Source organism: Panulirus ornatus, chromosome 10 (assembly GCF_036320965.1).
Source record: "Panulirus ornatus isolate Po-2019 chromosome 10, ASM3632096v1, whole genome shotgun sequence".
NCBI lineage: Eukaryota > Metazoa > Arthropoda > Malacostraca > Decapoda > Palinuridae > Panulirus > Panulirus ornatus.
Window position 1 is genome coordinate 64,004,199 of NC_092233.1, and position 26,541 is coordinate 64,030,739.

Here is a 26,541-nt window from a genome sequence, read left to right on the forward strand (position 1 = left end):
CTCTTGGTCAATCTTTCCTCACTCATCCTCTCCATGTGCCCAAACCACTTCAAAACACCCTCTTCTGCTCTCTCAACCACGCTCTTTTTATTTCCACACATCTCTCTTACCCTTACGTTACTCACTCGATCAAACCACCTCACACCACACATTGTCCTCAAACATCTCATTTCCAGCACATCCATCCTCCTGCGCACAACTCTATCCATAGCCCACGCCTCGCAACCATACAACATTGTTGGAACCACTATTCCTTCAAACATACCCATTTTTGCTTTCCGAGTTAATGTTCTCGACTTCCACACATTCTTCAAGGCCCCCAGAATTTTCGCCCCCTCCCCCACCCTATGATCCACTTCCGCTTCCATGGTTCCATCCGCTACCAGATCCACTCCCAGATATCTAAAACACTTCACTTCCTCCAGTTTTTCTCCATTCAAACTCACCTCCCAATTGACTTGACCCTCAACCTTACTGTACCTAATAACCTTGCTCTTATTCACATTTACTCTTAACTTTCTTCTTCCACACACTTTACCAAACTCAGTCACCAGCTTCTGCAGTTTCTCACATGAATCAGCCACCAGCGCTGTATCATCAGCGAACAACAACTGACTCACTTCCCAAGCTCTCTCATCCCCAACAGACTTCATACTTGCCCCTCTTTCCAAAACTCTTGCATTTACCTCCCTAACAACCCCATCCATAAACAAATTAAACAACCATGGAGACATCACACACCCCTGCCGCAAACCTACATTCACTGAGAACCAATCACTTTCCTCTCTTCCTACAAAGGTGAGTAATGGGGCAGTTGAGGGAATAATTGGTATACATGGGGTGTTCAGTGTTGTAAATGGAAATGGTGAAGAGCATGTAGATTTATGTGCTGAAAAAGGACTGATGATTGGGAATACCTGGTTTAAAAAGCGAGATATACATAAGTATACTTATGTAAGTAGGAAAGATGGCCAGAGAGCGTTATTGGATTACGTGTTAATTGACAGGCGTGCGAAAGAGAGACTTTTGGATGTTAATGTGCTGAGAGGTGCAACTGGAGGGATGTCTGATCATTATCTTGTGGAGGCTAAGGTGAAGATTTGTATGGGTTTTCAGAAAAGAAGAGTGAATGTTGGGGTGAAGAGGGTGGTGAGAGTAAGTGAGCTTGAGAAGGAGACCTGTGTGAGGAAGTACCAGGAGAGACTGAGTACAGAATGGAAAAAGATGAGAACAATGGAAGTAAGGGGAGTGGGGGAGGAATGGGATGTATTTAGGGAATCAGTGATGGATTGCGCAAAAGATGCTTGTGGCATGAGAAGAGTGGGAGGTGGGTTGATTAGAAAGAGTAGTGAGTGGTGGGATGAAGAAGTAAGAGTATTAGTGAAAGAGAAGAGAGAGGCATTTGGACGATTTTTGCAGGGAAAAAATGCAATTGAGTGGGAGATGTATAAAAGAAAGAGACAGGAGGTCAAGAGAAAGGTGCAAGAGGTGAAAAAAAGGGCAAATGAGAGTTGGGGTGAGAGAGTATCATTAAATTTTAGGGAGAATAAAAAGATGTTCTGGAAGGAGGTAAATAAAGTGTGTAAGACAAGGGAGCAAATGGGAACTTCAGTGAAGGGCGCAAATGGGGAGGTGATAACAAGTAGTGGTGATGTGAGAAGGAGATGGAGTGAGTATTTTGAAGGTTTGTTGAATGTGTTTGATGATAGAGTGGCAGATATAGGGTGTTTTGGTCGAGGTGGTGTGCAAAGTGAGAGGGTTAGGGAAAATGATTTGGTAAACAGAGAAGAGGTAGTAAAAGCTTTGCGGAAGATGAAAGCCGGCAAGGCAGCAGGTTTGGATGGTATTGCAGTGGAATTTATCAAAAAAGGGGGTGACTGTATTGTTGACTGGTTGGTAAGGTTATTTAATGTATGTATGACTCATGGTGAGGTGCCTGAGGATTGGCGGAATGCGTGCATAGTGCCATTGTACAAAGGCAAAGGGGATAAGAGTGAGTGCTCAAATTACAGAGGTATAAGTTTGTTGAGTATTCCTGGTAAATTATATGGGAGGGTATTGATTGAGAGGGTGAAGGCATGTACAGAGCATCAGATTGGGGAAGAGCAGTGTGGTTTCAGAAGTGGTAGAGGATGTGTGGATCAGGTGTTTGCTTTGAAGAATGTATGTGAGAAATACTTAGAAAAGCAAATGGATTTGTATGTAGCATTTATGGATCTGGAGAAGGCATATGATAGAGTTGATAGAGATGCTCTGTGGAAGGTATTAAGAATATATGGTGTGGGAGGCAAGTTGTTAGAAGCAGTGAAAAGTTTTTATCGAGGATGTAAGGCATGTGTACGTGTAGGAAGAGAGGAAAGTGATTGGTTCTCAGTGAATGTAGGTTTGCGGCAGGGGTGTGTGATGTCTCCATGGTTGTTTAATTTGTTTATGGATGGGGTTGTTAGGGAGGTAAATGCAAGAGTTTTGGAAAGAGGGGCAAGTATGAAGTCTGTTGGGGATGAGAGAGGATGGGAAGTGAGTCAGTTGTTGCTCGCTGATGATACAGCGCTGGTGGCTGATTCATGTGAGAAACTGCAGAAGCTGGTGACTGAGTTTGGTAAAAAGTGTGAAAGAAGAAAGTTAAGAGTAAATGTGAATAAGAGCAAGGTTATTAGGTACAGTAGGGTTGAGGGTCAAGTCAATTGGGAGGTAAGTTTGAATGGAGAAAAACTGGAGGAAGTAAAGTGTTTTAGATATCTGGGAGTGGATCTGGCAGCGGATGGAACCATGGAAGCGGAAGTGGATCATAGGGTGGGGGAGGGGGCGAAAATCCTGGGAACCTTGAAGAATGTGTGGAAGTCGAGAACATTATCTCGGAAAGCAAAAATGGGTGTGTTTGAAGGAATAGTGGTTCCAACAATGTTGTATGGTTGCGAGGCGTGGGCTATGGATAGAGTTGTGCGCAGGAGGATGGATGTGCTGGAAATGAGATGTTTGAGGACAATGTGTGGTGTGAGGTGGTTTGATCGAGTAAGTAACGTAAGGGTAAGAGAGATGTGTGGAAATAAAAAGAGCGTGGTTGAGAGAGCAGAAGAGGGTGTTTTGAAATAGTTTGGGCACATGGAGAGAATGAGTATGGAAAGACTGACCAAGAGGATATATGTGTCGGAGGAGGAGGGAACGAGGAGAAGTGGGAGACCAAATTGGAGGTGGAAAGATGGAGTGAAAAAGATTTTGTGTGATCGGGGCCTGAACATGCAGGAGGGTGAAAGGAGGGCAAGGAATAGAGTGAATTGGAGCGATGTGGTATACCGGGGTTGACGTGCTGTCAGTGGATTGAATCGGGGCATGTGAAGCGTCTGGGGTAAACCATGGAAAGCTGTGTAGGTATGTATATTTGCGTGTGTGGACGTATGTATATACATGTGTATGGGGGTGGGTTGGGCCATTTCTTTTGTCTGTTTCCTTGCGCTACCTCGCAAACGCGGGAGACAGCGACAAAGCAAAAAAAAAAATATATATATATATAGAAACCCTCTCCTCATTGTATTTTAACTTTCTGAAAGGGGAAAAAGAAGAAGGAGTTTCGCGGGGAGTGCTCATCCTCCTCGAAAGCTCAGACTGGGATGTCTTAATGTGTGTGGATGTAACCATGAAGAGAAAAAACGAGAGATAGGTAGAATGCTTGAGGAAAGGAACCTGAATGTTTTGACTCTGAGTAAAACGAAGCTCAAGGGTAAAGGGGAAGTGATTTGGGAATGTTTTGGGAGTAAAGTCAGGGGTTGGTGAGAGGACAAGAGCAAAGGAAGGAGTAGCGCTACTCCTAAAACAGGAGTGGTGGGGGTATGTGATAGAGTGTAAGAAAGTAAACTCTAGATTGATATGGGTAAAACTGAAAGTGGATGGAGAAAGATGGGTGATTATTGGGGCCTATGCACATGGCATGAGAAAAAAGATCACAAGAGGCAAGTGTTTTGGGAGTAGCTGAGTGAGTGTGTTAGCAGTTTTGTTGCACGAGACCAGGTTATAGTGATGGGTGACTTGAATGCAAAGGTGAGTAATGTGGCAGTTGAGGGAATAATTGGTGTACATGGGGTGTTCAGTGTTGCAAATGGAAATGGTGAAGAGCTTGAAGATCTGTGTGTTGAAAAAGGACAGGAGGTTGGGAATAACTGGTTTAAAAAGAGAGATATACATAAGTATACATATGTAAGTAGGAGAGATGGCCAGAAAGCATCACTGGATTACATGTTAATTGATAGGCATGTGAAATAGACTTTTGGATGTTAATGTGCTGAGAGGTGCAACTGGAGGGATGTCTGATCAGTATCTTGAGGAGGCGAAGGTGAAGATTTGTAGAGGTTTTCAGAAAAGAAGAGAGAATGTTGGGGTGAAAAGAGTGGTGAGGGTGAGTGAGTTTGGGAAGGAGACTTGAGTGAGGAAGTACCAGGAGAGACTGAGTGCAGAATGGAAAAAGGTGACAGCAAAGGATGTAAGGGGAGTGGGGAAGGAATGGGATGTATTTAGGGAAGCAGTGATGGCTTGCGCAAAAGATGCTTGTGGTATGAGAAGTGGGTGGGCAGATAAGAAAGGTATGTATATGTGCGTGTGTGGACATGTATGTATATACATGTGTATTTGGGTGGGTTGGGCCGTTCTTTAGTCTGTTTCCTTGCGCTAACTCGCTGACGCGGGAGACAGCAACACAGATAATGCTCAGACATCCCTCAAGTTGCACCTCTCAGCACATTAACAAAAAAAAAGTCTCTCTCTTGTGCGCCTATCAATTAACACGTAATCCAATAATGCTGTCTGGCTATCTCTCCTACTTATATATGTACACTTATGTATATCTCTCTTTTTAAACCAGGTATTCCCAATCACCAGTCCTTTTTCAGCATATAAGCTCTTCACCATTTCCATTTACAACACTGAAATATACACATACACACACACACACATATAAATATATATATATATTCTTTTTTTTGCTTTGTCGCTGTCTCCCGTGTTTGCGAGGTAGCGCAAGGAAACAGATGAAAGAAATGGCCCAACCCACCCCCATACACATGTATATACATACATCCACACACGCAAATATACATACCTACACAGCTTTCCATGGTTTACCCCAGACGCTTCACATGCCCTGATTCAATCCACTGACGGCACGTCAACCCCGGTATACCACATCGATCCAATTCACTCTATTCCTTGCCCTCCTTTCACCCTCCTGCATGTTCAGGCCCCGATCACACAAAATCTTTTTCACTCCATCTTTCCACCTCCAATTTGGTCTCCCACTTCTCCTCTTTCCCTCCACCTCCGACACATATATCCTCTTGGTCAATCTTTCCTCACTCATTCTCTCCATGTGCCCAAACCATTTCAAAACACCCTCTTCTGCTCTCTCAACCACGCTCTTTTTATTTCCACACATCTCTCTTACCCTTACGTTACTTACTCGATCAAACCACCTCACACCACACATTGTCCTCAAACATCTCATTTCCAGCACATCCATCCTCCTGCGGGTGAAAGGCGGGCAAGGAATAGAGTGAATTGGATCGATGTGGTATACCGGGGTTGACGTGCTGTCAGTGGAGTGAATCAGCGCATGTGAAGCGTCTGGGGTAAACCATGGAAAGCTGTGTGGGTCCTGGATGTGGAAAGGGAGCTGTGGTTTTGGGCATTATTGCATGACAGCTAGAGACTGAGTGCGAACGAATGTGGCCTTTGTTGTCTTTTCCTAGCGCTACCCTGCACACATGAGGGGGGAGGGGGATGGTATTCCCTGTGTGGCGAGGTGGCGATGGGAATGAATAAAGGCAGACAGTGTGAATTGTCTGCATGGGTATATATGTATGTGTCTGCATGTGTATGTATATGTGTACACTGAGATGTATAGGTATGTATATTTGCGTGTGTGGACGTGTGTGTATATACATGTGTATGGGGGTGGGTTGGGCCATTTCTTTCGTCTGTTTCCTTGCGCTACCTCGCAAACGCGGGAGACAGCGACAAAGCAAAATAATAAAATAATAATAATATATATATATATATATATATATATATATATATATATATATATATATATATATATATATATATATATATCTTTTTCTTTCAAACTATTCGCCATTTCCCGCGTTAGCGAGGTAGCGTTAAGAACAGAGGACTGAGCCTTTGAGGGAATATCCTCACTTGGCCATTTCTTTCGTCTGTTTCCTTGCGCTACCTCGCAAACGCGGGAAATGGCGAATAGTTTGAAAGAAAAAGATATAACGCGGGAGACAGCGACAAAGCAAAATAATAAAATAATAATAATATATATATATATATATATATATATATATATATATATATATATATATATATATATATATATATATATATATATATATATATCTTTTTCTTTCAAACTATTCGCCATTTCCCGCGTTAGCGAGGTAGCGTTAAGAACAGAGGACTGAGCCTTTGAGGGAATATCCTCACTTGGCCCCCTTCTCTGTACCTTCTTTTGGAAAATTAAAAACGAGAGGGGAGGATTTCCAGCCCCCCGCTCCCTTCCCTTTTAGTCGCCTTCTACGACACGCAGGGAATATGTGAGAAGTATTCTTTATATATATATATATATATATATATATATATATATATATATATATATATATATATATATATATATATATATATATATATATATGTATATATACGTGTGTGCGTGTGTGTGTGTGTGTGCGTGTGTGTGTGTATTCTTACGAGGAAGACAACATATTTCAGTGCTCACTACAAATACACTTTCTGTTTACGTTAAATTTTGGAAGCATGTCAAGAGGTTTATATTCATGTATCTTCAACTAGACTCCTAAACATTTTTGATCTAGTTTTGAGCACCATACCAATACATGGAATATCCTTGTTGCAAGGGTGGGAAAATACACCCACAAGAAGACATCAAAGTAAGGGTTTTTAGCAAGAGAGGTCTTCATCACCATCTATGAGTATATTCAGTATCAGTTTGATGACAGTAATGAGCACCAGAGACTATAGATTAATTTCCATACATTTTGAATGAAGTTATATCAGGGATGAGAAAGAAAGAGAATAATCAGAACAGTTATAACAAGGTTTCCATTTAGTGACTGAATACCTTTTGCATTTCTGAAAAACACTATTGTTTATCAACAATAACAATGTATAAATGTAAGAAAAAATCTGGGAATATTGATTTTTTCACAAAGATGACCTACAAACTGAAAAATGAAACAGAATACAGCAGGCTATGAAGAATGTTTATCCCTGAGAAACTGGCATATGAACCTATAGTCCTTGCAGAACTCTTGACACCCTGGCATTACTGAAGTTTTGTGATTGTCTTTTGTAGTACAAGGTGTGCTGCTGTCTACAAATTTGCTCACTCATAAAGCAACATACATGACTCAAGAGAGTAAAACTTGTGGTTTTTCTATCATCAAACTGACTCTACTGGCATTTCATAATATAAAAAGCTTATTATTGCAATGCAAACATATCTTTATTGAAATAATATTCGAGTAGCCAAGTAAATGCTTCTGTGGTGATCAGTCCACTCTTGCACAGAAAAGAAATTGTTTGGCACAGCCACAATAAGAAAATAAGAAGGTCATTTTGGTTCAGGTACAAAACAAATAGGGTATTAATCCTTGGCACGAATTCCTAAAAGCCTTCGGCTCAAGAAAGACACATTCAAATTCATTAATAAATAAGATTATCACATCAAAAATGTCTTTCACTACATTACTTCTCACAGTCCCTACCCCACTGCCATCATCATCCAGGTAAAATGTAATGATCCATTACAATAAATTTCAAAGTATATACAATATTATTCAAGTTTTTTTAAACAATGATGATATTGTATTAAGGGATTGTGGATAAAATCAATCTAATATTCCCCTCACATGACAATCTGTTAGGGGTTTGAAACAATATATGGTATGCTAACTGATTCTCTTTTTTTTTAATTACTATTATTCTGAACTCTTGCAAGAGTAATACCAATACCTGAGTCTGATAAAAATTGTGATATTATACACAAGCTACAAAATACTGAGCATCATCATGTCAGTGCAGCTGTCAAGCATAAAATAACATCCCATTCCTAGATGGGTGGACACAGTGGAGTGGGGGGTCATTACATCAGATGCTTGCAAAACTCGGGACACAGAAGACACATAACTAAATCTATTTGCACATAAAACATCCAATATCATTAAAACTAACATTATGACAAAAAATTTGTACATGCGTTTCGACAGATGCTGAAATCGACATTCAACAAAACAAATTAGCCAAAAATATCTGAGTTTACAATATTTGAACTAGAAATCACTGGTCTGTCTCTAAAAACCCTTATTGCCTCTGGAACAAGGGGAGGAGTTCGAACGAGTTTTGACACCAAAAAAAAACGTGTCATAAATTCCCTGAATAACAGCACAGGCATTGAGTTTGGCATCCATCAACATATATCTTTCTCTTGACTCAATAAATCGCGTCAAGCTAAAGCCATTTCACTCATAAAAAAATGCCGACATATCAGCATCCATCACATTTAAAATAAAAAAAAAGAGGTCCAAATGTAGCAATTGCATGGAGCCAAGCTTGTAGCACAGTGTTAAATCAGTTTGTACTATGAATAGCCAGCTTTCATTGGGCATGTCTAAGCAGGGTTCTATTTGTACTCTTGAACTCCGTGACCTTGGCTGACCTGATTCACAAGCAGCATGTCCCTTGCTAACCAGACTCAAGAGTTTAAATATGATTGATATTTCTACCAAACAGTGACCCTGGTAGACAGATTCAGAGCTGTCACTGAGCTTACTTAACATGGTGTATTGCTTTCAATCCTCTAATTTATTGATCAATGTCAAATGATTTCTTAACAATATTCTGCTTACATTATAACATCTGTACATGAAGAAAATGTCAAATGACCTAAACAAAAATCTGTTTACATCATATCATCTCTATATGTAAAGTGTCTCGGGGACACTGACACCAGGTCATGAATGAATTCAGGTTCAGAGATCACGGATTCAGAGAACTTAGGTCTGTCTCCCTGCAACAAGCCTTACGTGCACAGATGAGAAATATGTCTTTATAAATATCAATAAACATAATTACAGTAATGATACACATCTGAGAAATATAGACTCTGAAAATAAAAAACCTGTACAGATGGTGCAGCAGGCAACAAGGGGTGGAGAGCAGTCCAACTCTATGATTTCACCCAGATTTACCTTGAAAAAAGTGTGTATATATATATATATATATATATATATATATATATATATATATATATATATATATATATATATATATATAACAAAGAAAGGAGAACATATGACTGGATATTTAAACCTAAAAAAGTTTTTCTCTCTCCTTCCCTTGTTATTGGTAACCTGCTACACCACTTTGGTAACCTGTATTAGGACCTGTAAAAATTTGCTGTGGCTATGTGGCACCTCCGAGGAGGCACTAATCCCTGGTTTGTGAGGTGAGTTTAGAGTTACAGAGGCTGAGCAGGAGAGAGCAGGGGGCTTACTGAGATAATATTTAATACCACTAAAGCAGGCTGAAGATTCACATACTTATCATTATGCATCTAATCCAAGTAACTTCATTTCCGTCTTTGAAGAGTCAATATGATTTGCCGAGTCAAGCACCCATACATACCCTGGATTTGTCAGTAGATATGAACAATTGTACTCTAGTTTAGTCATGGGGTAGGGTTAATACACGAAATATATCATAGTGGATTATATGAAAATACTGCAATCAGCATCCACTAATATGCTAATCTCTCGGGAAATTCATCTGACAAAGGCACTTGGACAACACCTCACAAGGCTGAATCAGTCATTGTTAAGCTGTCCCGTCTCCCTGTGAAATAACTGCATCTAGAATTATCAATCAACACTTCTTTTATAACCTGATAGTGGTAAAGTCCCCATTTTCTGCTCACATATGCAATGGAGTGAATGACAATATTCATAGTATAATACATTTTCACAGCTTCTGCTGCCTCCTGCCCAGCTCGGGAATAACAACCTGATGAGCAACCTGATTGATTTGGTATGGGCTTTGATGAAGGATTCACTATCAGACTTAAGGCTAATATGGCAGGTGGCAAAAAGCATGACCATCAAATACCTGTCTCAAGAGAGCAATGGTACAAATACTCTTGAGACATATATACTGACACAGCCAGGCACTGAATGTCACCATGTCACAGATACTGGGTACGTTCACCAGAGATGAGAGTGTTCAAACTCCTTACTACTCTGAGCACTTCCTGAGTGGATGGCACGAGTAGATGTCCATCAACTTTTAATATTGTGCTGAGATTTTAGAGTAATCTGGAGTCTGTCCATTCTATCTTCTTGAAGCTTGGCTACCTTCCTAAGTTAATCAAGCACAACTGTATTGGAACTGGGTAACAACTGGTGGGCTAGCACTATGCGTCACAACTAGCGGGGGTTAGGGCAAGTGTAACAGTGTGGGTCCAAGTTGAAGTGGGCTACAACACACTTCCTCACAAGCATTGATCGACATACTGATGTAAAAGTGATCATTTCCCAGATCTTGTTTATTTTATATCTGATCAAGACCTGTGTGTAATGTGATGCATTACAAATCTTGGATAACAAAACCAAGGCAATGAACATTGATAACTGTAACAGGTGCAGAAAAATTATTAAACAATCCTTATCATAATGCACTCACATTTTTTTTTTTTTAAAAGTGGAGATCTCAAAAGAACTAATATGTAATAATCTGTAGTATGGAAAACATTGCACAACATAATAACTGACTGAAAAGTTGAAAAAAAAAAAAGCTAATGCTTCAAAAAGACCTCCAAACATGATTACACAACATCAGTGTGCTACTGCATTAAGGACAGGGTTGAAATTGAAGACAAAACAAAATATACCAAAAAAAAAAAATATATATATATAACTTAACTCCATACTAAATAAACATCATAAATGAATGCATTTCATTTAAACATAAATCCTTACCATGTACTCCACCTTAAACCTTTATCATAAGTACCAGACACCACACATAAGAAATATTTAACATTACACATACACTAGTCACAATATACACAAATTGGCACAAAAAATGGGATACATATTTGCATCCAAATTTTCAATAAATTACATATATGAAAAATAAAGAGGAATCACAAAAATAGCTTCCAACCAAATACTTATTTTTCTGAAATATATATTACTAAGATGGCAAGCATGACCATCTCTTTAAGCAGAGCCTTATTAAGTACATCATCATAATTCTCCAGTAAACAATCATGCACTTAAGCTGTAATAAGCAAGCAGTCTTAGACACTTGCTAAAACAGCCAAATATAACCCTGTGATATTTGAAGGGGGTTCTCAACCACCCACTCAAATGAGGCAAAAGAAACCACTTCCACAACAGATAACCTAATCAGATTCCTTGTGTGACATTAAGTTACTATCTCTGGTGCAAGAATAAAAATAAGATTATCTATCTATGAATAATGTAACTGTTGCTCAAAGAGGTAGTCACACTTGCTGATATGGAAACAAGAGACACAGTGAGGGGGGAAGGGGGTTTGAGCAATGGGTAACACTGGGAAATGAGCGTCTCATGCAAAATCGCTGTACAATCCTCGTCCTCACTGATTGTTCATCACATTATTCCATTCCACAATAATTTGGAATGTCTCCAAGTTGAGAGAGCTTACTTAAATACCTCCTTAACCGAAAATGTGACAACAGAAACTGATAGGCAGAGGTATGCTTTTAACACCTGCAAGTCCTGCACCAGACTGCCATGCTTTACAGCAGCAGTTAAAGGACTATGCACACCTGTCATGGAAATGCTCACAAAACACTGCTCCTTCACAATTTTCTAAAAATCATGAAATTTAAATAGTGTGTGTGTGTGTGTGTAAACTATAGTGGGTGTCAGCATAGTGATCTTTAAACATTTGAAAAATTCATAAGATTTAGATACCATATAGTAATTCATAACTCATTCCATTAAAGAACTTCTATCTTAGGTGACAAAACATAACGTAAAAATAAAAATTGATGTTACAGCATATAAAGGAGTTGGGGAATACAATAAAAATTTCACTACCACTGTATACCTGAAATGCATATTCAAAGCAAGGAACTAAATGTAAAATACAAATCTGACCAACATAACACATATTCTACCTGAAATTCCTTTTTATCTTCTAAAACTAAGTTTAAAAAGGTCTGTCTAAACAAAAACCTTGCACTTCTATTACACCCTTGCACACAATGATACAACTGTTGCATCAATGTTCACCATCTCTGTCTCATTAAACTGGCACCTGACAAAAGTCGCATCATACAAAATAAAGTCACATGAAATAGACGTTTTCCAATTAACATGTGAAATTTTGTTAAGTAATTCCTTAAAGCCCTGCTCTCTTGTGGTTATCCAACTTTATTGACAACGGGCAAACCTACGTAATGAAAGCAAAATTACATCAGTTACCTCCCAGCAACAACACTGAACGGTGCTGTGCAAAAATCCTTCAAAAATTTCCTCTACTCCTCCTCTCACACTCCCATCCTCCACTGTGCAGTAATATTTGCCCATAACACTATTTGTAAAGCATTTATTAGTGCTTATAGAGCATTTATTGGTGTATTTTATGATTTTTCACAAGTTCAAACATGTGCCTCTCCTTCATGTGTGAGCTATTGTAATGTTGTAATAAACACCCCTCTGTCTGCACAATAAACATCTGATTCCAAAATAAGAGCAATTCAAAAGATTGTGAAGTGTTGTAATAATAGTGTGTGCAGTTTTATTCTAGGATATCTAGGCTCTTATGAAATAATACACAACGACTGTTCAAACCCATTACAATGCCCTGCTACATGCATGCATGTGACCAGCATGTGGTCGTTGCTTTGGATGATGACAAACTTGATACCTTAGCACACAGTGAATACAATTCTGAGAATGTTATTGAAGAACCTGAATCTAAATGCAGCAACTATATGCCAGTCTGTTTTAAAGGCTTCTGGCCACTCTCCTTTGAGACATGGAGATATTGAAAAGCAGACAAGAAGCACACTACAACATGACTTTCCCTGCTACCTTTTCTCCTCAGTTAGGGTCAGGTAGTGCACAGCAACTGCAAATGGTACAACCACCTACACCCCACACCATAACCATAAACCAACCTCCCATACCTGTGAAAACTCCCGTAAGCATAAAACATCGCACCAAAAGTTAAGACTGCTACAAATTATAGTTTTACTGTATTAGTATAATACTATAAAGATTGTGTTATTGTATACCTCTAGTGTGTAGTGTAACAGTACGACATGGGTTCATGGGAATAGATTGTTTTTATGAAATCACTCAGAGCCAAACCATACATGTTGATCAAATTTGAAACCCTCGTAACAAACCTAAACACTTACAATAACCAATGAGATGAGGGGAAAACAACAGTACTGGCAAAAACTAAAAAGACTGGTAAAAATTTCTTGATATTCCAATTTATCAGCCAATTTCTAACTTCACAAATAACTTATTGTGCTTACTACTTTTTTCATGGATGAAAACATGATATTGAAAAAAAAATCTGTCAAAAATATTTCCTTTTTTGTTTTCTTTTTCTGGATTTATGTAAAAGAACAACCAATTTAAACAAATAATGCAGTTGGTTTCATAAATAAAAACCAGTTGCCAAAAAATCTACTGGAGAAAAAGAGGACAATGCAGTTCTTCTGCGCCAGATGATCACAACTGTGAGGGGATAAAGTTATCAGTATGAGGCACACAGGGGTGTTAACATTAATTTTCTTGTGCTAGTCATAACACTGGATGCCGTCTTTCAAACAGTCCCCAGTTACTGTCCATGACATAATGCTTTATTTTTAAGTAACCTATCATTTTCAAGAGAAAGTCACACAGATGACTGAACAATCAAAATTATTCTTAAGTAACCTATCATTTTCAAGAGAAAGTCACACAGATGACTGAACAATCAAAAACACCTTCATAATTATTCATATCATATGCTGTTTAAAATATTAATTCATTTTCAAAAATCAATTCATGAAACAGACTGTTGCTAATCAAGTAAGACCTTACATTCTTTGTTCCCATACTATTAGCAATAAAAGTTTTATCACTTAGCCTACTCCATTCATTGACGACTATCATACAATCGAAGTCTTTTTTTTCAAATCTTTTCTAACAATCTACTAGCTTAAGTTTCTTGTTAGGACCTCTGGTCACTTCATCATCCACAACTATCATACTATAAAAGTACTTCTTTTAAATCTTTTCTAACAATCTACCAGCTTAGGTTCTTATTATGAACTCTGGTTCCACCATCTTTGCATCTTTCACAGAAAAGGTCACTGATGATATCCTCAAACTGGTTTTGAGACTTGATAATAGCAATCAAATCATCCTTTCTCTTCTCTTACATAATGAATAGATTTATAGCCCCTGACCTCTCAATGTATCTCAGCTCTCTTAGTGTCAGTATTATTTTTGTAACCTTACCTTCTCTACAAGTTATTTGTGCTTCTTGAAGTATGTCACCTAACTTCAGAAGCATATTCTAGTTTTCATCAACTATATGCTGCGAAAAATTTACTGAACATTTCTTTATCCTTGAACTTAAGTGCATTTCTAAAATTTGCTAGGAGACAGTTGGTCTTCTTAATATTTCTCCTGAAGCAAATCTCTGGAAACATATTAGGAAAATGGTGACTCATAAGGCCTACTTATATAGATCCCTGAAGCATACTTCTTGCTTAACAATACTAAGACCTTTATGTCTCATCCTCATAACCCTGCATTAACTTGAAATGAGTTTATTCCACCAGGTATCAAACTAACCCAACAATTCATCTATGTTCTCCTGTAAGTTAATGGAGTCCTCATCAGTCGTCACTTCCCTACAAACATGTTCAGGTATAGGATCAGTCCTTCTGATAAGTTAATCACAATGATCAAGAAGAGCAAAGCTTCCATGACTGAGCCCTGTCATACAGTTTCAACCACTTTCTGGTAGTCCAGGAACAAACCCACACATCTTTCTCTATCATCTAAAATGGAGCTCACTCATTCTATAGCGTAGAGTGACATGGAGAGGAAATTTTCCTGTGCATGCAAAAAGAATTTGTATCTCCATAAATCTATACATCCAAGAGAAACCTAATCTATTACTTTATAAATGAAACCCCTTATTTCTGTGAAGCGTAAGTCTAACTGATTCCTGCACCATCCTGATTGTTCCTTCAATATCACAACATTTTTTTTGAAGGGCATTAAAATTCTTTGAAGGATTATATAAATCATCAATGCCACAATGAAAATCTTTCCTGCTTTGACTTTTCCCTTTAAGTTCTTTTTGAGTGGGGCGACCAAAAATAATTCATGAAACAATATTGTTGCTTATTAAGAAAGAAAATATCTCTCTTCCTTTGTCTTCTCTTTCCCTCCTTGCTCTTAAGTATACCTCCAAACAATTTACATCAGATGTTATCTCTTTAGTAAATTTTGCCTCCAGTAATCTAATGCTGGATACATCTTCCCTTATGTGGGTCCATGAACTCCAGCTTTTTCCTATTCTCTACCTGTCCATCCATGTTCATGGACATTATCTACATTCAAACATTAACATCACTTAAAATCCTTGACTGTTATCAGCTAGTTGTGGGGCTGTCCTATTCATTAACTTCATTTGATGCCTCAGTATTTGTGCCTCCTGATGGTATTCTCTACTTCTCTCTTGTTCTTCCCTCAATCTATCACCTTCAATACCTCATGGAATTCCTCCATGACAGCAAGAATCTTTGCCTATCTTAACTCTCTCTAGGTTTTCACACAGAATGTGTATAATCATACTTTATACTCTCATGGTTTTCATATGTAATCTGTTAATGATCAACACTTCTAACGCCATCCTCCCACAAGTTAGTTCATTACCTTATTACATTTTATTTCTTTCACGCTTTAGATAATTCTGTATATACTTATCGTTAATACAATTTCAACTCAATTTTATGTAGTTACTTATTTTTCATAAAAAATGTTGAAAAAATATTCAAGATCAACAATTCAGGATTTTGTTGGTAAAAAAAGATATTTCCATCTTAACTGCAATGCAATAAACGAAAAGTATACATATTTCTCATGCAGCCTCAAGAGAGTGGGTGAGTGCTATGATAGATCTTCAATGTGTATGCAGTGCGCATGATTCAGAAATATCACAGTATTAAGTACTGTAGCTTCTGGCTACACAACTTTATAGTGTGTGTATGTGTATATATAACTACCTATCTGTACTTACTGCACCTGTTTGTACTGTATGATGAGGGAGTTTTACACTCATGAGGCTCCATCTCTTGAACATATGCTATCATACAACTTCTTAAACTTATGTCTACTGTCTGCACTAACCATATCCACAATCATCATGTTCCAATCATCTACTACTCTCACATTATAAAAGTAGCCCTTATATCTTTTCTTTTTTACAAGCTGCCTGCTTAATTTATGTCCTCTGTTCGCTCCATCCCTATATCTTTCAAAGAACTGTTCAGTTTATGTCATCAGCATTTAAAACATAGAGGTTGTGATCTGGTCACCCCTCATTCTTTGCTCTTCCTAGGTGGGAATATCTAAAGTCTTTAGCCTTTCCCTGTGACTTGGCTCTCTTAATTCTGGTTCCATCTTTGCTGCCCTCCTCTATTAGCTCTTTGTGCTTCTTTACATAAGGATATCAAACTTCTAAAAAGCATATTCTAGTTCTGGGCTAATTTAAGCTATGAACAGCTTCCTAGATAGCTCCTTATCCATATACTTGAAAGCTATTCTGAAACTTGCTAGCAGGTAGTTAGTCTCGTTAACTGTTCCCCCTATGTGGGACTCTGGTGAAAGGTATGAGACTATGTTGACTCTTATGTCCTTCTCAGATTCATAATCCTCATGTTTATTTTCTGCTATATAATAATAATTATTCTGAGGCTTACTTTCACCTTGACTCACCCTCATTATTTTACATCTGTGAAGTTAAAATTCACCAACAATGTCTCAAACCAGCTTTGGGTATTATTCTTCTCTTCCTTGTGACTTTTGCATAATCTGCAAACATACCTCAGGTAGGAGTGCATACCTATGGGCAAGTCAGTTACATACATCAAAAACAGCACTTCATTGCTTATCTCCACCCATTTGGAGAAGAATCCTCTAACATGTATCCTCTGTTCCCTTCCACTTAGATCATCTTTAATCCACTTAAGGAGTCTCCCCCTTACACCTGTCTTGTGATCCAGCTTCATACATCAGCCTCCCAAGAGGTATGGAGTCAAATGTTTTTTGGGAGCCCAGTTACAAAAAATTCACCAAGTCTTCCGTTTTGTCTGGGGAGAGCTCACTCCAATGTTGATATCTAAAAGCTTCATTACACTGATTTTTCATGGAAATTGATGTCTCTCAGGTAATTTCTCCTGTAGGAAGTCATCTATTTGGCTCATGAATACCTTTTCCAAAACCTTACAGACAACACTCTTTTCAAGTCTCCTCTCTTATAGATAGGAAAGACATTCATCCTTGTCCACTTCCTTGGCACTGTGCTTTTTTCCAGCAACATCTTGAACAGCATTTCAAGATGTTCATCTCGTAAATAAATCTTCAGAAAATTTGATTAAATTTCATCTGGACCATGCATTGCATATAAGGCCCTTCAGTACACAGAGACCTCTTTTAACACAACCTTGTAGAACATATTTTTGTTTAATCAACATGAAAAAATATCAATTTAATAAATACAGTCAGGTTAGCATCATGAACACATGGGTTAATCTCTTGAATTACTCTCCCTTACCAATAAAACAATACTTGATAACAGTAAGAGGATAAACAGAACCAACCAGTCCACCAGATCCTAACTTGCAATGAATTTTCCCCTCCACAAGAATACAGCAGCTGGAAATGACAGAGCAGGCTAGGAAGGTGTAGGTGTGCTGTCATAGTGTGGCAACAGCGATCAAAAACACTGCAATCTTTGACAAACTTATAAATGTTGATTGAATTTAGTTTTGTATTGAATTCTTATAAACAATGGCTTCATTTTATTTACCAAACACCATAAGGCCATCCACAAAGCAATTAGTTACCAAAGAAAGCCATTCTATAGCACTTACTACCATAAGAACTGACACCATCAGGAATGTAGCTCATTGGCACCATGACATTATGACCCCTTTTAACAGATAATTTGCAAAGCAAACATTTCTTTAGAATACATCTCATCCATTATAAGAGGTCTCTATGCATTCAGTTAATGTGTTTTTTAAATATTTCAATGCTTTCTATAACCCCTCCCCATTCTAATTCACTGGTGCTTTGGCTATAATGTCTTCCACTGAGAAAACATCTTTATTCTTATCCACCAGATCTTCTGTATCAGCTTCATATGCTTCTTTGAGTGTGATGATCAAACTTGGGAAGCATATTCTACTTTTGACCTTAAGTTAGACATGAACAGTGAGCTGAACATGTCCTTATCCATGAACTGGAATGCAACTCTAACATTTGCTTGCAAATGGAAGGTCTCCTAAGTTCTAAGACAGGATTCTGATGAAACAGTATGGCTGATGTCGAATCCTAAGTCTTTCTCACATAGATTCCCGTTGTATATTTTCTGAGTGATGATAATTATATCAAGGCCATTTTTCACCGTGTGTGTGTGTGTGTGTGTGTGTGTGTGTGTGTGTGTGTGTGTGTGTGTGACTATCTAATTACTTCTTTGTAATCACATAATTGTACAATACAGGAAGAGAGTTCTACACCCACCAGGTGCCATCTTTTGAAACTTCTTTACATCAAGTAGCCTTCTAAAAGTACTAACCGCCAATATTCACAGTTTCATCCATTACTGTTATCTAATCAAACCATCCATTGCCCTCAAACTTGAACAGTACTTCTTTACATCCTTTCTAACAAGATTTTTGCCTAGTATCTCTTCATGGCCTGTATTTATTCTAGAGTTGCATCTCATGAAGGATTGTTCACTGTTGATGCCCTCTGATTCAGAAACTTGAAGGCTGTAATTATGTCACACCAATCTATTCTCTCTTCTATGGTGTGTGTATTTGTGTGTCCACACTCAAATCTTTGTGCAGAGGTAACTGATTTACGATAATGTAACATCTAAATTAATCACAAATACTTCGTTTTATCAAAATGAATAAGAACGAATAGCAAACATCTACGGTTTAAGTAACATGATATCACCAAGAGTCACTATAAAAGTGCCTCAAATTATATCAATCTGTTTAATGACATTTTGCCTTAATGCCTTATATCAAGGAAGACAGGTTCATTAAAAGGAATATATGCCTTTAGGTTCAGTTGATTCAAATCTGGTTTAAAGTAAACTACTTTGCAGCACAGTTAAACAAAACGTCAGTGTTGCTTCACACCACACCACCCTAAAATCTCCTCAGGAACCACTGCCTAAAGTATCCTCAACATCATGCAAGTCATGTTTTACACTTGTAATCCTTCCACCAAGAGTCAGAAGAGGCTTACTTGTTTCAAGTGTGAGCCTTCAAAATCCATAATTCAAGGAATTACAACATACTTAAAGTGACATTAAATATGTAGAACTGTTTCATTCCTGATAATAAGTAGTGAACATCAGTAGAGCACTTGGTTCACCTCTGACAACCATCAGAACAATATGTTGTTATGCAGATGTGAAAATAACAAGAAAGAAAAATGTGATGCCTTTTAGTACAATCAGAACAAGTCATGGCTGAAGCAGACTTATTAAACAGATTGAGGAACTACAGGTTACCTGGAATGAAGATGAATATCAGTATAATGTTCCACTGAAAAAATGCTGATTTAGGAGAAGGAAAGAAGTCTCTAAAAGGATTCAAGAGACAAAACATGGTGAAGGTTTAGCAGCTGAGAGGTTTAGTGCTAACTGTGGTTGGTTTAAACATTTGCAAGCACCATTTCTCTTTGCATAACATCAAGCTGACTGGTTAAGCTGTGACAGCAGATACAAAAATAGCTCAAGCATTCACTGCCCAGTAAAGTAAGCCATCAAGGAGGATGGTTACTCCCATACGCAGACTATCAATATGAATAAGACAAGATTGTATTGTAAAAGAATGCCAAAGCAGACCTTTAAGAGAGGGGGAAGATTGCATCAGAAGTTAAAGCTGCCAAGAATCACTTTACTCTACTGTCTGGTGGAAATGCTGCTATGTAACTCAAGCTTAGAATTTTACCAGTGTATCACTCGGACACCAAGGGCTTTAAAGGGTTCTACAAGATCCTCTTCCCCTCATTTGGCAGTCTAACAAGAACTTTTGCCACATTAACAGTATTAATATTTCAAGACTGGCTGTCAACATGTGTTCTCCAAGCCAGGAAGAAGTACTGTACCATGGAAAATTTAGAATCTAAAGTTTTCCTACTCTTGGACAAAGCCCATGCTCACCCTGTAAATCTAAATAACTTGAATCTTAACCCATAAACATTAACAAAAATCTCTGCTACATTAAAATCCACAAAGGAAGATCTTCGCCTCAAGAACTCCTGTCACAATTTCAAGGCTGTATTCTGGGTTGTGGTACACGGGGGTGGGGGATGTATGGATGCCTAACGCTTCCACAGGACAATTATTCTCAGTTAACCTGTAAACACAATGGGAGAGGTCATTGTGCAATATGTATGAGCTGTGATATTTCTGCCTATCTATATAAATCTTAGTGATCAAGTTATAAATGAATTAAATCTATAGACAATTTTGTTTATGAAGGAATTAAGGCAGAATAACATTCATTCCATCAATACCTATGGTCAGTAAAAATATTATGACGAATGAAAGAAACATCATCCACTCTCATCTCTGATAGCTGTAAAGCAGTAGCCCCTCTGAAGGTAATAATTATATGGCTAGGTTTATGTCCATGCTCTTTTGCTGTTCATCATAACTTTATGGATATAAACAACATCTGAATACATCTCTAAGACAGGGGGAAAAAACTGTGGAAAATGGAGAATTGGTGTAAAGGTTAGGGTTTTCCCAGCAAACACAAAAACATTGATCCATCCCATGGATCAAGAATTGCTCCTTTCAAGATATAGTATATACAGCATATACTCTATCAGCTTATCTCAGAACAGATAAGCCAAGAATCAATCAATTCTGACAGGACTACATGTTTCCTGGTTAACAAAACTGTTGATTCAAGGAATGAAGTCATGTTGTAATGCATAAATGTAATCTGGAAGAAGATCTTACGTGATTTTGTCACTGACAGACTTTGGAAATGTCATCCATACGCTTCAACAGGATATCATGAATCAGGCAAATTAAGTTGGTTTTGATGAACTGGAAAAAGTGGGTGTGGAGGGGTTACTTGCATTACATGAAAAAGATTTGTCAAATGAAGATTTGAAGCTGCAATCACAAAAAGCTGAAAATGAAACTCTTGTTGAAATGCTAACCCAGTGAACATTAAATCAAAATGACTGTCTAAGGCTTTCCAACTTACTCTTGGCTATTTCTAGCAGGGATGATCCTTACAGCAACCACAGCTCTGAAGTTACTACATGATGGCTACTACCATTATTTATTATTTACAAATTTAACAGCAAAATAAAACAGAGTCGGTCCAACTGTCTTCAGATAAATTTTGCAAGATTAGACCAATGCAAGAAGAAAAGCCACAAGAGTTAACACATCCAGTTCCCCTATGACCTTTTATATAGTTTCATCCACAAACAATCATACCACTTCATTTGCCTAACCATACCACTTGCCCCTCCACCAACGACTCAGTTCTTTAAACAAGCTACAGGATGACTACAGAGCAACTCTTCATATTGTATATGCTGTGCTTTACACCAAAATAACATTCATATAAATCTACATGTACTATAATGTACTGTATACACTTTGCTTTGACTTCAGAAACAAATATTTGCAAATAGGGTCAAAGGAATATAACTAACTTTATAAAAGGGGTTATTTTGTGAGCAATGCATCCGCTTAGTCTTAAAAGAGTCATTTTGTTTTGAGTCACCCTTCTCAAAAATGCAACCCCAAATGTCCCTCCCCCCCATGCCAACAAAAACTCCAGTACAAGAATTCACAACAGTTAATGCCAATACAGATAATATATCAGTACCAAAAGTTATTACTGGTAAGATCACTGGTACCAGGAGTAACTGTAAATCATATCACCAGCACCAGCAGCTATTATAAAATAATATCACCAGCACCTGAAGTTTCTACAGATAACATCCTCAGCATCAAGAAACCATGCAAGTTATATCACTAACATTAAGAAAATAAGCTTCTGATATTTCAGAATAAAATGACTGTCACCTTACATAACTATAATAAAAATCAGCAAAAACAAGTACAGTATTCAGTAGGCTTCAACTAACAAAGTGATTATCTTGTGGTAAACTCTAACATAACTATCACTATGCTGAGTCATCCCCTATAGCGTGGAAGGAGCAGTGTTGTCTAGCTGTACTTTGAAAAGATAAACACTTGTGATGGGGTATGCCCATTAAACACTAACAACCAATTTCTTAATTTGTTGAGGTATTTCAAAAATTGACAAAACAACAGCTACCTTTATGGTAATACACATGAACATACTGGTTAGGTATTGTCGTAGCCTTTGGAAGACATAGAAGTTATGAATAAGTGGCACAGTATCTTTGCACTCAGAGATAATGTGATTTTCTACTTAGTTTTGTACACTTTAGTTGTATGCATATTCAAAACACTTCAAAGTGCAGGTCTCCCTGTCATCACATCATCTCAAAACTTGCACAAATTGGAAGCGCAAGATCTTGATTGCCTGGTGCTTCCTAAAAACAGTGTGTTACTTATTTTCTGATCAACAGCTAATGGAGGAGGAAAGAATTAATTTTTGGCACAAATTAGGTACACAGGAGTTATAGGGGTACAAAATTTTCCCAAGTTAAACTGGGATAAAACAGATAAGTTCCTTAAAAAGCATTTGTCTCAAGAATTTCATGTACTGCTTACTTCCCACAACTTAAAAGTGAGAAAGGAGCTTTACATATATTTCTTGCAACTTCATCAATTACCCTATGCAAGTGGCGAAGATCCACATATTCCATACAGACACACTGGAAACTATGACCATCCACTCACCAATGAACCAACACATTACCAATACTCAAGTGGGCCATGGTTCCTTGTATGCCATCCAAAGCTCTGACATTTAAGTAGTGACATTATCAATCTAACTATAAGCCTATACTGTAAATGTTGAGCACTTATGTTATTATTTTATGCCTGAGAATAAAAACTGAGGGCATTGCAAAGACTCTGCCAGCTCTTAACAGCTGAATATCTAGATAAAATATTATCAGCCTCTTTGGAGAAAGATATATCAGGTCAGCCATTTAATAACCTTAAACAGGATTGCTTTTATTACATTCAATTTCCTATTTATGAACTGAGAAAACATAATTTCACATAGGGTCAAAATAGCTGACCTAAATACGCTTATTGATATGTTTCTGCAGAGTGTAGGGCAGATGGGCCTGACTCCTCCTGCCCTTGAACACATGCAGTGATGAATGGACTGCTACTCGGCATTGTGTCCTTAGCTCCCTGATCATTTTCATCATTCACATACTTCTCCATGGTGTAGTTGCGATTTCGTTTAAGAGGGGCCCCATGATGGGTCACCTGATGGCGTCGCAGGTACCACTTGTTTTTGCACTTTTTGTGGCACAAGTCACACTCCACCCCCTCGCCCTTGGTGTGAATATTGATAATGTGCTGTTTCAGATTAAATTTGTTGCTGAAGACGCGGTTACATATGGGACAGATGCCTGGCTGCCGGCTGTTCCAAAGCTTGGGAACGCATGCCCGCACCAGATATTCAGCGTCTGCAAGGGAAGAAGAAATGTCCTCTCAGTATGGCTGTCTCTGGGGACATCCCAGTCCACTTAGCTTACTTAGGGAATTATAGCTATCAGGGTCCCTTGACCAGGGGAACGACAGGTGGACAAATGGATTTCTTTTAGCTTAAGCATCTGGTCTTTATTCCAGCCAATATTCCATGCTTAATTTCATTCCTTACCATGAAATTTTTTATTTCTCCAATTACCTCCTGAAACTTATATTAATAGTTTTAGCCAATCAAGTACTAGCCTTATTGAATTAACTCCATAATATATTTAATCAATAGGTGATAGAGAATAAGAATCTACTCTACCTTCCTCAATATGGGTAGAGCATGAAGAAACTGGTGAGTATCTATATACTCTACCTTCCTTAATATGGGTAGAGAATGAAGAAACTGGTGAGTATCTATAAGTCTACAAGAACACTACTTGGACAGAATCATGCTTAGCAGAGTGACAGTCTGGTTACATGCTACTTGGTACTCAAGGGTCACAATAGGGAGCCTGATGTCATTTAGGACCATTTGTTAAAAGCTGGTAACAAGATCTAATTCTGTGTTATTAAGCATGGTACATGTATTTTCAGGATCCTTACCCCCCACACAAGTTTTTTTCCATGTCCACCTGTTGTATTCATTCTTTATTAAAAAAATTAACTGACTGATAGGACATTTTTCCATTACAAATAATTTGTGTGATTCTATAGTTTTCTTGTACAACCCATTAGTGAATCATCCATACATGAATCCCAAATTTCAACTGCAGAACATACTAGACTGACTTTGGAGGGGACTTCAGCACATGCGGTCCATTTGTTTCTTAGTGAAGACCTCTTGAGGTTGGGCTGTCTCCATCTGGTGGGGAGTAGGAGTGAGTGCCAAGCCTACATCCTTTGTTAAGTCATTAGGAGGAAGCTGGTTGGCCAAGGTCTTGCCTGACTTGGACTCAGCCGGGACTTTGGAGCGTCGCAGGGGAGCACCGTGCGCAGTCACGTGATGTTTGCGCAAGTACCACTTGTTCTTGACCACCTTGTGGCACAATTCACACTCAATCCCCTCCCCTACTGTGTGCACGTTCACAATGTGTTGTTTCAGGTTAAACGAGTTACTGAAAGTTTTCCAGCAAAACGGACAGAGGCGGGGTTGCATGCAGCGCCACCTTTGGCGAGCGGGGGCATCTGGAACAGAGCAAAACATGGCATTAACCTGGGCCCTTAGTGTGCTGCTGCCAAATGCCCCCACTCAGCCAAAGTGCTCACGGGTCTTTCTCATTATCATTTCAAAGCTCCTCATAAGTCGCTGCAATTTACTGTAACTCATATCAATGCTACAAACCTGGCAATAAACACATAATAATCTGTGCTCTCTTGATCCAACAAACTGGGCTCCAACTATTTGTATGTAAGTACTTTCTTTTATCTGCCTCAAACTGTATACTGTATATTTACATTATCAATAATCTACAACATATTCCATGTAAGATCTGGTCCTAAGACACAGGGCTGAAAGGAACCAAGTCAAAGAAGTTTCTACTTATAAAAACAAACCATACTGCATAAGCTTTAACAAAAGACATTAGGATGAAGTAAAGATCTGCCATTGCAAAATGCAGCTCTGCTAAAAAATTCCCATCAACATGCTTCTGACAAAGAATTATTGTCAAGATTCAACTTCTTCAATAATGCTTATGCAGTTAAGTCAGTAACAATGAAATATGAAGCCCCAATCTTATACATATCTACGAGAAATATCAACATTCACCTACAGACTCTTACAGATAAGATACAAAACAAATTCTACACATGCATGTCTAAACCTTTGTTTCTAATTAAATTACTTTTGCCTTAATAAATCATTACTTAAATAGAAATCCTTAAAGTTTACTGGAAAAAAATCCAGACATCTTGCATACCATAATTGGGTACACAGGTTGTAAGACCTTAGTTTATTATTCTGCCCTTTTCAACCAATTAATCTTACACATCACAAAATATGATAAACACTGTACAGTATTATACATCTTAAGTATATAAAAAGCAACATACTTTCTATCATCAAAAAATTAAATGATGCTGTTGAACATCTTCATGTCTCAGACTGTATTGTCTTCCAATCATAAAAAACATGCAAGCTTTACATACACTAATTTTATGGCTTCTTTTGCACAATGAAGTAAAAAAAGTTATTACATTTCATCAAACATTACAGCACGATGAACAGGAAATCAAAATACTTTTTAACTTACCTCAGTTTTCTCTAGTTATACTTTTGATCAATCTACATTGCAATACTTTGACATTTTGTTCCATATCAATGCAGATTATAATTCCTATGCTGAATAGTATCTATTCATGTGATAAAATAAACCCAAAACCAACAAATACTTAAAGATAATAACATGAGCTTCTGCCAAATTTAAATTCTAGGAAATGCAAGTGTAAAAAAATATATATATAAAATTTGTAATTAAAACTTTCAACTGAGCAATGTTTTTCCTAATCAATAAGATTATCAATGATCATTTTCACTCACAATTT

The 26,541-nt window shown here is 37.8% G+C and overlaps 1 protein-coding gene across 11 annotated transcripts in view; it reads right to left on the reverse strand.

Moving 5' to 3' along the window:
• Positions 1-26,541, reverse strand: part of LOC139751039 (uncharacterized) — a 442,294-nt gene that overhangs the window by 179,324 nt on the left and 236,429 nt on the right. For 6 of the 11 annotated variants that reach the window (XM_071666160.1, XM_071666159.1, XM_071666164.1 and 3 more), the window contains exon 6: positions 14,489-23,987. The exons of 3 other annotated variants lie outside the window; for them this stretch is intronic. In XM_071666160.1, coding sequence (XP_071522261.1) covers positions 23,599-23,987 — 389 coding nt within the window. In that variant the 3' untranslated portion in view covers positions 14,489-23,598. Of the gene's footprint in view, positions 1-14,488; positions 23,988-24,777; positions 25,183-26,541 lie in introns of those variants that run through there. 2 more of the 11 variants (XM_071666161.1, XM_071666162.1) reach the window with 2 other exon arrangements.